At 38.9% G+C, this 17,796-nt stretch overlaps 3 protein-coding genes across 3 annotated transcripts; all 3 read left to right on the forward strand.

Annotated features, from left to right (window-relative positions):
- Nucleotides 1-39: 39 nt before the first annotated feature.
- LOC121868682 lies at nt 40-2,226 on the forward strand. The gene is made up of 3 exons (XM_042369517.1): nt 40-144; nt 642-733; nt 1,860-2,226. The coding sequence occupies exons 1-3, from the start codon at nt 136-138 to the stop codon at nt 2,098-2,100; spliced, it is 342 nt and encodes a 113-aa protein (XP_042225451.1). The 5' UTR covers nt 40-135; the 3' UTR covers nt 2,101-2,226.
- A 4,242-nt stretch (nt 2,227-6,468) lies between these two features.
- On the forward strand, nt 6,469-8,658 carry LOC121868683. The gene is made up of 3 exons (XM_042369518.1): nt 6,469-6,573; nt 7,074-7,165; nt 8,292-8,658. The coding sequence occupies exons 1-3, from the start codon at nt 6,565-6,567 to the stop codon at nt 8,530-8,532; spliced, it is 342 nt and encodes a 113-aa protein (XP_042225452.1). The 5' UTR covers nt 6,469-6,564; the 3' UTR covers nt 8,533-8,658.
- A 4,144-nt stretch (nt 8,659-12,802) lies between these two features.
- LOC121868684 lies at nt 12,803-14,981 on the forward strand. The gene is made up of 3 exons (XM_042369520.1): nt 12,803-12,905; nt 13,397-13,488; nt 14,615-14,981. The coding sequence occupies exons 1-3, from the start codon at nt 12,897-12,899 to the stop codon at nt 14,853-14,855; spliced, it is 342 nt and encodes a 113-aa protein (XP_042225454.1). The 5' UTR covers nt 12,803-12,896; the 3' UTR covers nt 14,856-14,981.
- The last annotated feature ends 2,815 nt before the right edge of the window (nt 14,982-17,796 follow it).

Genomic DNA, 17,796 nt, shown 5'->3' on the forward strand with positions numbered 1-17,796 from the left:
CATAGTAACGATCGTCTCCCATTTCCTTGTTGCCACACACAGGTACAGTATATAAGGACGGATGGAAGGCAGCTGAAGGCATTACGATCCTTCGTTTTACACTTTGTGAGGTATTCTCTTAACCAGATCTCCACCATGAAGTTTGTAAGTAACGTACCAGTTTTAAGATTTTTACAGTTTTCATTATTTATGAGAAAAACTTTCTATTTTTACATTAAGGCTTTTTATGTGTATATGTCATGGTAAATAGAAATAATCACCGATTAAGGATAACTCTTTTGTTTCTTTATATAACTTAATGGAGATTAAAATAAATGTGATATTTTTAGTTTCATTTAAGAAGCCGTTTACTATCATAAGACAGCCAAATTATACCTAAAAAAAATACTAGGTTTATTTAAGCTTTGTACAAAAATATTCATTTATATGTATTTTTATGATCTACAGTACAGTACATGATCGTCAACGGCCAGTCAAGAGTTTCCAAATAAAGATAATAAATATATAGAAGTTATAGCTAATTTTAATAGGTGATTATCACTAATTGTTGGTATTTCCATAGCAAAACAGATCACTATTTGCAGTATTTAGAAATCGTATTGTTAAATGGGGGTACAATACTATGAGGTGTGTGTTGTCAGGTGTTGATGCTGGCGCTGCTGAGTGTAGCGAGCTGCCGCAACTTGTACCATTGTGGAGAGGATGACGACAACGATGACGCACAGTTCAGGATGTAAGTCACAAACACAACCGTTTTTCTGTGCATTATCAACTCTTTCTTATTTTTCATATAGATCAATATAATACGCATAAATATAGAAAACCTAACCTCCCTTTCTTTCCCTCTACAAATCCACCAACTATCCTTTCTATGTCACCTTGGCTTCTATTTTCCGTCTCCTGCTATATTATCACAAACACCGGATGGATTATGCTGACGTGGACTATAGCCCCCCTACCACAGACTTGCCGTCCCTCACTCTGTCTCTGGTAACATTAAACAATTAGCAAAGCATCTCAGTCCTGCGCGATTCCCTGTTTTGGCAAGTGGCAATCCATTTTCCCCCACAAGCTGTCTCATTCTCATACTGGCATTCTACACCTCTGTATATATCCAAATAATTCCCAGATACCACCTCCAATAACACTCTACTGTCTCCTTATGAGTTCTTCTGTAAACCTGACTATATACACATAACCTTAAACGTTGTTACTATGATCCTTCTTTTCCATCTCTCTGCCTTGATTACTTTTTACTGACGTGTCAATTAACATATACTCTCTCTTCATATGTTGTTCCATCTCTTCCTGCCTGCAACATCTTATATCCCTCATCAGCTTCCCCCCACCACCGTCTCCACTTCTGCACACACAGCAACATCTCTTCTCATCTCTGTTCTCCTTTTCGTCATCGACCCCAAACTGAGTGAGGCTATAATTATACTGTACACTGCAGGATGGCCGAGCTGATGTTGATCTGATTCTTATCATTCAGTAGCTAGTGGGGTTACTTCTTAGACAGGATGCTGGTCCACCCAAGATTTATTCAACTGTTGACAAGTGAACCCGATAGTGAACTCATTTATCGTTTAATGCACAAAAGTTAGTGCACAGGGAGAGAACTCGGTCCTCCACTCCGGTTAGGAATTGAAATAGACAGAAGTTTTGTGTGAGTTATCTTATGTGGTATTTTGTGGGTTGATAAAGTTAAACGTTATATTTTCTAACCAACGGAAATCTCCCAACGGAAGAAAATGTCTTATAATTGTGATATATCATATCTTGCCTTCATTTATTATTTCTGTGTCGAACCAAGGTAATTTCACAAGTTTTTATGACCTGTTCTTATATCATTCAAGGACTTCGGCGGAAGAGACAGATACTCCAAAGTTAAGGTCGTCTTTCCTCGAGAAGGGATCCCCGCTGTCCCCAGAGTCTGCCACTGCCCTGGTCCTGCCTACAGCATATAGGAAAGTAGATCTCTCTGAGTCTGAGATACCCGAGCTAAGGTCTTCTTTTCTTGAGAAAGGCTCCCCGCTGTCTCCCGAGTCTGCTACAGCTCTGGTCCTCCCTACTGCATACGAAAAGGTGGATATATAGCGAGAAAGATAAATGACCTTACGGCAACGAAAATTTTGTACATTCCGAATCTTAGATGTTTAAGAACAAAGAAACATATGAGCAGCATTGTAATATAAAGAGTTTTGTAATAAAGTCTCATTAAAACTAAATTGTTTGATTGATATTCTTTTAAGTTTCATTTCAAACAAATTTACAATAAATTTGGATGAATGTTTTTGATTGGTTAGTCAGAGGCGTAGCCATTTTTTTATTTCTGGTTTAATATATATATATATATATATATATATATATATATATATATATATATATATATATATATATATATTATATATATATATATATATATATATATATATATATATATATATATATATATATATATATATATATATAAGTCTTCTGAATTGTTTTAATCAATTAGAGCCTAAAACTATTAAGGTTACATAACCTAACCTAACTTAAACATACCTAATCTAACCATATATTCTAGACTACCTCTGACACAAAATTACCCCACTAGAATGCAGGACATGATAACTCCTTCAGTTCTGTTGAGGCATTCATAGTTTTTGGTTCTGAATATATGTTAGTTCTTGTGTTTCACTGTTTAAAGTGCATAGTAATAAAAATAGTTATCATATTTCTAGTGATAAAATGTTTTTTGTGTTAAGTGGTTTTTTATGCATAATAACATACAGATTTTGTATGTTATATTTGGTTAGGTTATATTAGGGTGTGGTTTTGAATATGCACATCCAAATTTATGATTTTTCTCAAGGGTTCAAATTTGACAAAAAATTTACTAAAACAAAATTTAAAGTTTCTTTGAAATAAATGTGGAGTTAAAGAAATTTAACAATTAGTAATACTTAGGCTTCATATTATAACGTGGGGGACTACTTTGAATAATGAGCCTTGCTCTGCCTGGAAGCATGCTTTATTTGTATTTTTTATTACTGCATGCATCTCACTAACACTGCTGTCCTACCAGTACTAGAAACCTCGCATTGGTAATGTCAGGTACTGAGGTGAATCAAGGCTTATAACAATGTTGACCTCTGACCCAGCTTGGAGAAGGTCGTGCCCGATCGTGCTCCCGTTAGAGACCAAGGAAAATGGCCGCTTTGGATCGTTGTGTCGTGGGGGAAGAGGAGGGGAGCGTGGGGAAAGACGACCTCCTTGCCACTCTGTTAAGGCAGCTGGGGCAGTTGAGGAGTGAGGTTGACACTCTAAAGGGGGAAAATGAAGCCCTCGGGACGGAACTCCTTCAGGTAGGTGTCCTGCCTTGCAGGACACCTGCGAAGGAGGAGCAGGCGTGGAGAGTGGTTGTCTCCAAGGAGACTAGGGTCAGGCTCAGGAAAGCTGACCAGGGTGTGGAGTGTAGTAACCCTTACCAGGTGCTGCAGGAAGCTGGCGAGGAAGAGAAGAGGCAGGACGGTATGGATCAAGGAGAGGAAAGGGCAGTTGTACAAACCCTGCCCACAGGTAAGGTCGTGGTAGTTGGTGACAGCCAGGTGAGGTTTATGGATAGGGCTTTTTGTGCGAGAGATAGGAAACGTAGGACTAGGGTGTGTTTTCCTGGGGCTGGGATAGGGCATGTAGCCGAGAGGTTAGACAGGGTTTTGTCAGGGGAGGGTACCAATCCAGTAGTGTGTCTTAGTGTGGGAGGAAACGACATAGGTAAGGTTAGGAGTGAGGAACTTTTCAAGAGGTATAGGGAGGCGCTGGGGAAGATTAGAGATAGGGGAGGGATCCCGATAGTATGTGGTGTCTTGCCTAGAAGAGGGGTTGGTCGTGAATGGCTGTCCAGGGCAATTGCTATAAATTGCCGACTGGAAAAACATTGTGCAAACAATGGTTGGGCATTCATTGATAACTGGCAACGATTCTATGGCAACGACTACCTGTACTGTCGCGACGGAGTACACTTGTCTCGTGAGGGGGTAAAGACGTTGTCTGCATCCCTGGAGCGTGAAATTGTCACTCCGAAGGGGGGGTTTCGCCAGTAGAGAGGGGTCGGGGAAAGTGGGAGTCAAAAAACAAGCAGGTCCTGGGAAGTAAAATTAGTTGCTCAGGACAAGGGGTAAAACAGGACCAGGGAAGAGTAGGTTTAAATGTATACTATACAAACAGTAGGAGCGTTAGAAATAAAATAGACTTGCTGAGAGCGGTTGTATGTACCGAGAATGTAGACGTCATAGCAATCACCGAAACTTGGATGAATCTGGCGAGCAAAATTTTTTTATCAGAGTACCACATAGAAGGGTACAACCTTTTTCACAAGGACAGGGAAGGTAGGAAGGGGGGAGGGGTCGCACTCTTCGTCAAGGATACATTAAAATGTTGTACTAATAATTCAATAAAGGGTGAAATAGGAACCGAGTCTGTGTGGGTAGAAATCACGGAAGGAAGAGAAAAACTAATTATGGGAGTGATTTACAGGCCCCCAAGTCTTGGCAAAGAAGCAGCTCAGCCCATATGGCAGGAAATGAGTAGGGCAGCAAAATATAACAACCTATGCATTATGGGGGATTTCAACTTCAGAAATATTGACTGGGACAACATTGTAGGCGACTATGAATCTGAAGACTTCCTAGACGCAGTACAGGACAATTTTTTGAAACAACTAATTACAGAACCTACTAGAGATGACAATATATTAGACCTAGTATTAACAAATAAAGAAAATATTATCAGAGATATCACAGTAGGGGAAGAACTAGGTAACAGTGATCACAGAGAAATCAGGTTCACCCTAAATTGGGAAACGAAAAACAATGACAATATGGTCAGAGTCCCAAACTTTCGGTTGGCGGATTATCAGGGGTTAAGAAGGTACCTAGGTGAGGTCACCTGGGAACAGTCACGTCAGTTCCCAGTAGGAAGGGGTGAGGTCATAGATGACACAACAATTGATCATGACTATAATATATTCACCAGTATACTACATAAAGCACAAGAACAAAATATACCATACAGAAAAATTAGGTCAAATAAGAATGAGCCAAGGTGGATGACCAGAAAACTTAAACATGACATAGGAATAAAGAAAGGAATATATAAGAAATTAAAGGGAGGGGAGGAGCAGCTCAGAAACAGGTATAATGAACTATCTAAAAAAAAAAAAGTTTTGAGAAGACTACAGGAAATCAACATTTCATCATGAAATAAAGCGGTAAATTAAAATTTGTTTGTATCCGGGAATTCAGCCAAAAGCGCTTCAGCCTAGTCCCAAACTCAAAAATATGTTTGCTCAGTAATTCGTGGCATCCATTTTAAATTACCTATCTACATCATATTTTAACGCCAAAAGACTACAATGAGTAGGTGGATGAAAAAAGTTTTGCATGCATTCTAATAATCATAAATCTTGGAAATGATTACATCAGCTTTGAGAGTTACGTTACTAGCGAGTTAATATGGAGTGGCATTTGTATGGTTGTACGTGATATTGTACATAAAACATTTATAAACAACATCACATTACCTTAATCCTACTACTTTCTTTACGGAAGAAATCCTTTCATCGATAAGAATATCGTTATCACTTCATAAAATAAATTTAAGTTAGGAAAATAATTATTCAAGCATAACCAAAAATGCTCAAATGTCAACCCAAAAGAAATTGCAAAGTCTGTCATTCGTATCCATGTAATACGACGTTATTTTACATATTTAAATGAACTCGTAATTAGAAAAATTAGTGACGTGAAGCAGCGCCCAAAAAAGTACACGGGTGATGGACGAATTTTAAGTAAACTTTTATCGTTTAAAATTTTTAATTGTTTGGTGTAACTGTAACAACTGGCAGAGATATGTAAAGTTTGCTTAATTTAATTTCAGAATAAAATCTACTCAGCACTTGCACTTGGTTTCAATAATTTACATGACTTAATGGAGTCAGCTTATCACCTGTACTAAGATTAGACAATGAAGTTCACAACAAAGACCACCCGAACTACAAATAAGATGTTAAGTGGTGAAATTATACTATATAGATTAAACATTAAAAAAAAAAACATGGATTTAAATTGACTATTTCAGTTAATCCATCACTCTATTTTTATTAGTAACTTTAAATACTGCGCAAAACATTTAATATAGTCGCGGCAGCCACAAATTCAAACATCCCTTGTCACTTGCAAAACAAAAGAGAAGCAGTTAGTTCAAGGATGTAATGGAAGGCCAAGGCTTCTGTCTCTCTTCTTGGAACTACACATGCCGCTGAGGCTTCTGTCTCTCTTCTTGGAATTCCAAATGCCGCTCCGCTCAAATCCCGCCCCCACCTCCAACATCGCCAATACGGACTCTTGAAAGGTGGCCTTGAATGGATCCCTCCCTAACCAGCCATAGTACGATCGTCTCCCATTTCCTTGTTGCCACACACAGGTACAGTATATAAGGACGGATGGAAGGCAGCTGAAGGCATTACGATCCTTCGTTTTACACTTTGTGAGGTATTCTCTTAACCAGATCTCCACCATGAAGTTTGTAAGTAACATACCAGTTTTAAGATGTTTTACAGTTTTCATTATTTATGAGAAAAGCTTTCTATTTTTACATTAAGGCTTTGTATGTGTATATGTGTATATTTCATGGTAAATAGAAATAATCACCGATTAAGGATAACTCTTTTGTTTCTTTATATAACTTAATGGAGATTAAAATGAATGTGATATTTTTTGTTTCATTTAAGAAGCCGTTTACTATCATAAGACAGCCAAATTATACCTAAAAAAAATACTAGGTTTATTTAAGCTTTGTACAAAAATATTCATTTATATGTATTTTTATGATCTACAGTACAGTACATGATCGTCAACGGCCAGTCAAGAGTTTCCAAATAAAGATAATAAATATATAGAAGTTATAGCTAATAGGTAATTATCACTAATTGTTGGTATTTCCATAGCAAAACAGATCACTATTTGCAGTATTTAGAAATCGTATTGTTAAATGGTGGTACAATACTATGAGGTGTGTGTTGTCAGGTGTTGATGCTGGCGCTGCTGAGTGTAGCGAGCTGCCGCAACTTGTACCATTGTGGAGAGGATGACGACAACGATGACGCACAGTTCAGGATGTAAGTCACAAACACAACCGTTTTCCTGTGCATTATCAACTCTTTCTTATTTTTCATATAGATCAATATAATACGCATAAATATAGAAAATCTAACCTACCTTTCTTTCCCTCTACAAATCCACCGACTATCCTTTCTATGTCACCTTGGCTTCTATTTTCCGTCTCCTGCTATATAATCACAAACACCGGATGGATTATGCTGATGTGGACTATAGCCCCCCTACCACAGACCTGCAGTCCCTCACTCTGTCTCTGGTAACATTAAACAATTAGCAAAGCATCTCAGTCTTGCACGATTCCCTGTTTTGGCAAGTGCCAATCCATTTTCCCCCACAAGCTGTCTCATTCTCACACTGGCATTCCACACCTCTGTATATATCCAAATAATTCCCAGATACTACCTCCAATAACACTCTACTGTCTCCTTATGAGTTCTTCTGTAAACCTGACTATATACACATAACCTTAAACGTTGTTACTATGATCCTTCTTTTCCATCTCTCTGCCTTGATTACTTTTTACTGACGTGTCAATTAACATATACTCTCTCTTCATATGTTGTTCCATCTCTTCCTGCCTGCTACATCTTATATCCCTCATCAGCTTCCCCCCACCACCGTCTCCACTTCTGCACACACAGCAACATCTCTTCTCATCTCTGTTCTCCTTTTCGTCATCGACCCTAAACTGAGTGAGGCTATAATTATACTGTACACTGCAGGATGGCCGAGCTGATGTTGATCTGATTCTTATCATTCAGTAGCTAGTGGGGTTACTTCTTAGACAGGATGCTGGTCCACCTAAGATTTATTCAACTGTTGACAAGTGAACCCGATAGTGAACTCATTTATCGTTTAATGCACAAAAGTTAGTGCACAGGGAGAGAACTCGGTCCTCCACTCCGGTTAGGAATTGAAATAGACAGAAGTTTTGTGTGAGTTATCTTATGTGGTATTTTGTGGGTTGATAAAGTTAAACGTTATATTTTCTAACCAACGGAAATCTCCCAACGGAAGAAAATGTCTTATAATTGTGATATATCATATCTTGCCTTCATTTATTATTTCTGTGTCGAACCAAGGTAATTTCACAAGTTTTTATGACCTGTTCTTATATCATTCAAGGACTTCGGCGGAAGAGACAGATACTCCAAAGTTAAGGTCGTCTTTCCTCGAGAAGGGATCCCCGCTGTCCCCAGAGTCTGCCACTGCCCTGGTCCTGCCTACAGCATATAGGAAAGTAGATCTCTCTGAGTCTGAGATACCCGAGCTAAGGTCTTCTTTTCTTGAGAAAGGCTCCCCGCTGTCTCCCGAGTCTGCTACAGCTCTGGTCCTCCCTACTGCATACGAAAAGGTGGATATATAGCGAGAAAGATAAATGACCTTACGGCAACGAAAATTTTGTACATTCCGAATCTTAGATGTTTAAGAACAAAGAAACATATGAGCAGCATTGTAATATAAAGAGTTTTGTAATAAAGTCTCATTAAAACTAAATTGTTTGATTGATATTCTTTTAAGTTTCATTTCAAACAAATTTACAATAAATTTGGATGAATGTTTTTGATTGGTTAGTCAGAGGCGTAGCCATTTTTTTATTTCTGGTTTAATATATATATATATATATATATATATATATATATATATATATATATATATATATATATATATATTATATATATATATATATATATATATATATATATATATATATATATATATATATATATATATATATATATATATATATATATATATTTCATCTAGAATTGTTTTAATGGATAAGATAAATTTTGATAACAATCACACAGGAAAAAGGGAATTCATAGGGGCACCTTAGCTTTATCGTTATTCAAGACATCTTCACTGTTTAACTTAATTACAAGGAAAAGAGAGGCTTATGTACTACCTTACAAAACACTAATCCATAACCACCACCACCGCATAATAAGAGGAGCTTATAAGAAAGGGCGAGGGTTAGGTCATGTTAAGTCAGGTAAAAAATATGCACACCACTAATCATCTATCCTCAAGGGTTCAAAATGACAAAAAGTATTTTTAACCTTGGACATTTGAAAAATTGAATTTGTGTACCAGTTAAAGAAATTTAACACCAACATTATACTTTATGGAATAATTAACTGGGGGACTTGATTCAACCATAGCCTTTCTGTGACACACGATGATTTATACACTTCGTTTTTGTTTTCCAATCAATCACTGATTATTGTTCCTTTTAGACGAAAGTGCACTGGTGGTAGATCGGTACTAATATTGTATCCTGGCTGTTTAATTGTTGACCTCTGACCCAGCTTGGAGAAGGTCGTGCCCGATCGTGCTCCCGTTAGAGACCAAGGAAAATGGCCGCTTTGGATCGTTGTGTCGTGGGGGAAGAGGAGGGGAGTGTGGGGAAAGACGACCTCCTTGCCACTCTGTTAAGGCAGCTGGGGCAGTTGAGGAGTGAGGTTGACACTCTAAAGGGGGAAAATGAAGCCCTCAGGACGGAACTCCTTCAGGTAGGTGTCCTGCCTAGCAGGACACCTGCGAAGGAGGAGCAGGCGTGGAGAGTGGTTGTCTCCAAGGGGACTAGGGTCAGGCTCAGGAAAGCTGACCAGGGTGTGGAGTGTAGTAACCCTTACCAGGTGCTGCAGGAAGCTGGCGAGGAAGAGAAGAGGCAGGACGGTATGGATCAAGGAGAGGAAAGGGCAGTTGTACAAACCCTGCCCACAGGTAAGGTCGTGGTAGTTGGTGACAGCCAGGTGAGGTTTATGGATAGGGCTTTTTGTGCGAGAGATAGGAAACGTAGGACTAGGGTGTGTTTTCCTGGGGCTGGGATAGGGCATGTAGCCGAGAGGTTAGACAGGGTTTTGTCAGGGGAGGGTACCAATCCAGTAGTGTGTCTTAGTGTGGGAGGAAACGACATAGGTAAGGTTAGGAGTGAGGAACTTTTCAAGAGGTATAGGGAGGCGCTGGGGAAGATTAGAGATAGGGGAGGGATCCCGATAGTATGTGGTGTCTTGCCTAGAAGAGGGGTTGGTCGTGAATGGCTGTCCAGGGCAATTGCTATAAATTGCCGACTGGAAAAACATTGTGCAAACAATGGTTGGGCATTCATTGATAACTGGCAACGATTCTATGGCAACGACTACCTGTACTGTCGCGACGGAGTACACTTGTCTCGTGAGGGGGTAAAGACGTTGTCTGCATCCCTGGAGCGTGAAATTGTCACTCCGAAGGGGGGGTTTCGCCAGTAGAGAGGGGTCGGGGAAAGTGGGAGTCAAAAAACAAGCAGGTCCTGGGAAGTAAAATTAGTTGCTCAGGACAAGGGGTAAAACAGGACCAGGGAAGAGTAGGTTTAAATGTATACTATACAAACAGTAGGAGCGTTAGAAATAAAATAGACTTGCTGAGAGCGGTTGTATGTACCGAGAATGTAGACGTCATAGCAATCACCGAAACTTGGATGAATCTGGCGAGCAAAATTTTTTTTATCAGAGTACCACATAGAAGGGTACAACCTTTTTCACAAGGACAGGGAAGGTAGGAAGGGGGGAGGGGTCGCACTCTTCGTCAAGGATACATTAAAATGTTGTACTAATAATTCAATAAAGGGTGAAATAGGAACCGAGTCTGTGTGGGTAGAAATCACGGAAGGAAGAGAAAAACTAATTATGGGAGTGATTTACAGGCCCCCAAGTCTTGGCAAAGAAGCAGCTCAGCCCATATGGCAGGAAATGAGTAGGGCAGCAAAATATAACAACCTATGCATTATGGGGGATTTCAACTTCAGAAATATTGACTGGGACAACATTGTAGGCGACTATGAATCTGAAGACTTCCTAGACGCAGTACAGGACAATTTTTTGAAACAACTAATTACAGAACCTACTAGAGGTGACAATATATTAGACCTAGTATTAACAAATAAAGAAAATATTATCAGAGATATCACAGTAGGGGAAGAACTAGGTAACAGTGATCACAGAGAAATCAGGTTCACCCTAAATTGGGAAACGAAAAACAATGACAATATGGTCAGAGTCCCAAACTTTCGGTTGGCGGATTATCAGGGGTTAAGAAGGTACCTAGGTGAGGTCACCTGGGAACAGTCACGTCAGTTCCCAGTAGGAAGGGGTGAGGTCATAGATGACACAACAATTGATCATGACTATAATATATTCACTAGTATACTACATAAAGCACAAGAACAAAATATACCACACAGAAAAATTAGGTCAAATAAGAATGAGCCAAGGTGGATGACCAGAAAACTTAAACATGACATAGGAATAAAGAAAGGAATATATAAGAAATTAAAGGGAGGGGAGGAGCAGCTCAGAAACAGGTATAATGAACTATCTAAAAAAAAAAAAAGTTTTGAGAAGACTACAGGAAATCAACATTTCATCATGAAATAAAGCGGTAAATTAAAATTTGTTTGTATCCGGGAATTCAGCCAAAAGCGCTTCAGCCTAGTCCCAAACTCAAAAATATGTTTGCTCAGTAATTCGTGGCATCCATTTTAAATTACCTATCTACATCATATTTTAACGCCAAAAGACTACAATGAGTAGGTGGATGAAAAAAGTTTTGCATGCATTCTAATAATCATAAATCTTGGAAATGATTACATCAGCTTTGAGAGTTACGTTACTAGCGAGTTAATATGGAGTGGCATTTGTATGGTTGTACGTGATATTGTACATAAAACATTTATAAACAACATCACATTACCTTAATCCTACTACTTTCTTTACGGAAGAAATCCTTTCATCGATAAGAATATCGTTATCACTTCATAAAATAAATTTAAGTTAGGAAAATAATTATTCAAGCATAACCAAAAATGCTCAAATGTCAACCCAAAAGAAATTGCAAAGTCTGTCATTCGTATCCATGTAATACGACGTTATTTTACATATTTAAATGAACTCGTAATTAGAAAAATTAGTGACGTGAAGCAGCGCCCAAAAAAGTACACCGGTGATGGACGAATTTTAAGTAAACTTTTGTCGTTTAAAATTTTTAATTGTTTGGTGTAACTGTAGCAACTGGCAGAGATATGTAAAGTTTGCTTAATTTAATTTCAGAATAAAATCGACTCAGCACTTGTACTTGGTTTCAATAATTTACATGACTTAATGGAGTCAGCTTATCACCTGTACTAAGATTAGACAATGAAGTTCACAACAAAGACCACCCGAACTACAAATAAGATGTTAATTGGTGAAATTATACTATATAGATTTAAACATTAAATAAAAAACATGGATTTAAATTGACTATTTCAGTTAATCCACCAATCTATTTTTATTAGTAACTTTAAATACTGGGCAAAACATTTGATATAGTCGCGGCAGCCACAAATTCAAACATCCCTTGTCACTTGCAAAACAAAAGAGAAGCAGTTAGTTCAAGGATGTAATGGAAGGCCAAGGCTTCTGTCTCTCTTCTTGGAACTACACCTGCCGCTGAGGCTTCTGTCTCTCTTCTTGGAATTCCACATGCCACTCCGCCCAAGTCCCGCCCCCACCTCCAACATCGCCAATACGGACTCTTGAAAGGTGGCCTTGAATGGATCCCTCCCTAACCAGCCATAGTAACGATCGTCTCCCATTTCCTTGTTGCCACACACAGGTACAGTATATAAGGACGGATGGAAGGCAGCTGAAGGCATTACGATCCTTCGTTTTACTCTTTGTGAGGTATTCTCTTAACCAGATCTCCACCATGAAGTTTGTAAGTAACATACCAGTTTTAAGATTTTTACAGTTTTCATCATTTATGAGAAAAACTTTCTATTTTTACATTAAGGCTTTGTATGTGTATATGTCATGGTAAATAGAAATAATCACCGATTAAGGATAACTCTTTTGTTTCTTTATATAACTTAATGGAGATTAAAATAAATGTGATATTTTTAGTTTCATTTAAGAAGCCGTTTACTATCATAAGACAGCCAAATTATACCTAAAAAAAATACTAGGTTTATTTAAGCTTTGTACAAAAATATTCATTTATATGTATTTTTATGATCTACAGTACAGTACATGATCGTTAACGGCCAGTCAAGAGTTTCCAAATAAAGATAATAAATATATAGAAGTTATAGCTAATAGGTAATTATCACTAATTGTTGGTATTTCCATAGCAAAACAGATCACTATTTGCAGTATTTAGAAATCGTATTGTTAAATGGTGGTACAATACTATGAGGTGTGTGTTGTCAGGTGTTGATGCTGGCGCTGCTGAGTGTAGCGAGCTGCCGCAACTTGTACCATTGTGGAGAGGATGACGACAACGATGACGCACAGTTCAGGATGTAAGTCACAAACACAACCGTTTTCCTGTGCATTATCAACTCTTTCTTATTTTTCATATAGATCAATATAATACGCATAAATATAGAAAATCTAACCTACCTTTCTTTCCCTCTACAAATCCACCGACTATCCTTTCTATGTCACCTTGGCTTCTATTTTCCGTCTCCTGCTATATAATCACAAACACCGGATGGATTATGCTGATGTGGACTATAGCCCCCCTACCACAGACCTGCAGTCCCTCACTCTGTCTCTGGTAACATTAAACAATTAGCAAAGCATCTCAGTCTTGCACGATTCCCTGTTTTGGCAAGTGCCAATCCATTTTCCCCCACAAGCTGTCTCATTCTCACACTGGCATTCCACACCTCTGTATATATCCAAATAATTCCCAGATACTACCTCCAATAACACTCTACTGTCTCCTTATGAGTTCTTCTGTAAACCTGACTATATACACATAACCTTAAACGTTGTTACTATGATCCTTCTTTTCCATCTCTCTGCCTTGATTACTTTTTACTGACGTGTCAATTAACATATACTCTCTCTTCATATGTTGTTCCATCTCTTCCTGCCTGCTACATCTTATATCCCTCATCAGCTTCCCCCCACCACCGTCTCCACTTCTGCACACACAGCAACATCTCTTCTCATCTCTGTTCTCCTTTTCGTCATCGACCCTAAACTGAGTGAGGCTATAATTATACTGTACACTGCAGGATGGCCGAGCTGATGTTGATCTGATTCTTATCATTCAGTAGCTAGTGGGGTTACTTCTTAGACAGGATGCTGGTCCACCTAAGATTTATTCAACTGTTGACAAGTGAACCCGATAGTGAACTCATTTATCGTTTAATGCACAAAAGTTAGTGCACAGGGAGAGAACTCGGTCCTCCACTCCGGTTAGGAATTGAAATAGACAGAAGTTTTGTGTGAGTTATCTTATGTGGTATTTTGTGGGTTGATAAAGTTAAACGTTATATTTTCTAACCAACGGAAATCTCCCAACGGAAGAAAATGTCTTATAATTGTGATATATCATATCTTGCCTTCATTTATTATTTCTGTGTCGAACCAAGGTAATTTCACAAGTTTTTATGACCTGTTCTTATATCATTCAAGGACTTCGGCGGAAGAGACAGATACTCCAAAGTTAAGGTCGTCTTTCCTCGAGAAGGGATCCCCGCTGTCCCCAGAGTCTGCCACTGCCCTGGTCCTGCCTACAGCATATAGGAAAGTAGATCTCTCTGAGTCTGAGATACCCGAGCTAAGGTCTTCTTTTCTTGAGAAAGGCTCCCCGCTGTCTCCCGAGTCTGCTACAGCTCTGGTCCTCCCTACTGCATACGAAAAGGTGGATATATAGCGAGAAAGATAAATGACCTTACGGCAACGAAAATTTTGTACATTCCGAATCTTAGATGTTTAAGAACAAAGAAACATATGAGCAGCATTGTAATATAAAGAGTTTTGTAATAAAGTCTCATTAAAACTAAATTGTTTGATTGATATTCTTTTAAGTTTCATTTCAAACAAATTTACAATAAATTTGGATGAATGTTTTTGATTGGTTAGTCAGAGGCGTAGCCATTTTTTTATTTCTGGTTTAATATATATATATATATATATATATATATATATATATATATATATATATATATATATATATATATTATATATATATATATATATATATATATATATATATATATATATATATATATATATATAAGTCTTCTGAATTGTTTTAATCAATTAGAGCCTAAAACTATTAAGGTTACATAACCTAACCTAACTTAAACATACCTAATCTAACCATATATTCTAGACTACCTCTGACACAAAATTACCCCACTAGAATGCAGGACATGATAACTCCTTCAGTTCTGTTGAGGCATTCATAGTTTTTGGTTCTGAATATATGTTAGTTCTTGTGTTTCACTGTTTAAAGTGCATAGTAATAAAAATAGTTACCATATTTCTAGTGATAAAATGTTTTTTGTGTTAAGTGATTTTTTATGCATAATAACATACAGATTTTGTATGTTATATTTGGTTAGGTTATATTAGGGTGTGGTTTTGAATATGCACATCCAAATTTATGATTTTTCTCAAGGGTTCAAATTTGACAAAAAATTTACTAAAACAAAATTTAAAGTTTCTTTGAAATAAATGTGGAGTTAAAGAAATTTAACAATTAGTAATACTTAGGCTTCATATTATAACGTGGGGGAATAATGAGCCTTGCTCTGCCTGGAAGCATGCTTTATTTGTATGTTTTTATTACTGCATGCATCTCACTAACACTGCTGTCCTACCAGTACTAGAAACCTCGCATTGGTAATGTCAGATACTGAGGTGAATCAAGGCTTATAACAATGTTGACCTCTGACCCAGCTTGGAGAAGGTCGTGCCCGATCGTGCTCCCGTTAGAGACCAAGGAAAATGGCCGCTTTGGATCGTTGTGTCGTGGGGGAAGAGGAGGGGAGCGTGAGGAAAGACGACCTCCTTGCCACTCTGTTAAGGCAGCTGGGGCAGTTGAGGAGTGAGGTTGACACTCTAAAGGGGGAAAATGAAGCCCTCAGGACGGAACTCCTTCAGGTAGGTGTCCTGCCTTGCAGGACACCTGCGAAGGAGGAGCAGGCGTGGAGAGTGGTTGTCTCCAAGGGGACTAGGGTCAGGCTCAGGAAAGCTGACCAGGGTGTGGAGTGTAGTAACCCTTACCAGGTGCTGCAGGAAGCTGGCGAGGAAGAGAAGAGGCAGGACGGTATGGATCAAGGAGAGGAAAGGGCAGTTGTACAAACCCTGCCCACAGGTAAGGTCGTGGTAGTTGGTGACAGCCAGGTGAGGTTTATGGATAGGGCTTTTTGTGCGAGAGATAGGAAACGTAGGACTAGGGTGTGTTTTCCTGGGGCTGGGATAGGGCATGTAGCCGAGAGGTTAGACAGGGTTTTGTCAGGGGAGGGTACCAATCCAGTAGTGTGTCTTAGTGTGGGAGGAAACGACATAGGTAAGGTTAGGAGTGAGGAACTTTTCAAGAGGTATAGGGAGGCGCTGGGGAAGATTAGAGATAGGGGAGGGATCCCGATAGTATGTGGTGTCTTGCCTAGAAGAGGGGTTGGTCGTGAATGGCTGTCCAGGGCAATTGCTATAAATTGCCGACTGGAAAAACATTGTGCAAACAATGGTTGGGCATTCATTGATAACTGGCAACGATTCTATGGCAACGACTACCTGTACTGTCGCGACGGAGTACACTTGTCTCGTGAGGGGGTAAAGACGTTGTCTGCATCCCTGGAGCGTGAAATTGTCACTCCGAAGGGGGGGTTTCGCCAGTAGAGAGGGGTCGGGGAAAGTGGGAGTCAAAAAACAAGCAGGTCCTGGGAAGTAAAATTAGTTGCTCAGGACAAGGGGTAAAACAGGACCAGGGAAGAGTAGGTTTAAATGTATACTATACAAACAGTAGGAGCGTTAGAAATAAAATAGACTTGCTGAGAGCGGTTGTATGTACCGAGAATGTAGACGTCATAGCAATCACCGAAACTTGGATGAATCTGGCGAGCAAAATTTTTTTATCAGAGTACCACATAGAAGGGTACAACCTTTTTCACAAGGACAGGGAAGGTAGGAAGGGGGGAGGGGTCGCACTCTTCGTCAAGGATACATTAAAATGTTGTACTAATAATTCAATAAAGGGTGAAATAGGAACCGAGTCTGTGTGGGTAGAAATCACGGAAGGAAGAGAAAAACTAATTATGGGAGTGATTTACAGGCCCCCAAGTCTTGGCAAAGAAGCAGCTCAGCCCATATGGCAGGAAATGAGTAGGGCAGCAAAATATAACAACCTATGCATTATGGGGGATTTCAACTTCAGAAATATTGACTGGGACAACATTGTAGGCGACTATGAATCTGAAGACTTCCTAGACGCAGTACAGGACAATTTTTTGAAACAACTAATTACAGAACCTACTAGAGGTGACAATATATTAGACCTAGTATTAACAAATAAAGAAAATATTATCAGAGATATCACAGTAGGGGAAGAACTAGGTAACAGTGATCACAGAGAAATCAGGTTCACCCTAAATTGGGAAACGAAAAACAATGACAATATGGTCAGAGTCCCAAACTTTCGGTTGGCGGATTATCAGGGGTTAAGAAGGTACCTAGGTGAGGTCACCTGGGAACAGTCACGTCAGTTCCCAGTAGGAAGGGGTGAGGTCATAGATGACACAACAATTGATCATGACTATAATATATTCACTAGTATACTACATAAAGCACAAGAACAAAATATACCACAC

This window comes from Homarus americanus, unplaced genomic scaffold, assembly GCF_018991925.1.
Source record: "Homarus americanus isolate GMGI-L3 unplaced genomic scaffold, GMGI_Hamer_2.0 scaffold30535, whole genome shotgun sequence".
Taxonomy (NCBI): domain Eukaryota; kingdom Metazoa; phylum Arthropoda; class Malacostraca; order Decapoda; family Nephropidae; genus Homarus; species Homarus americanus.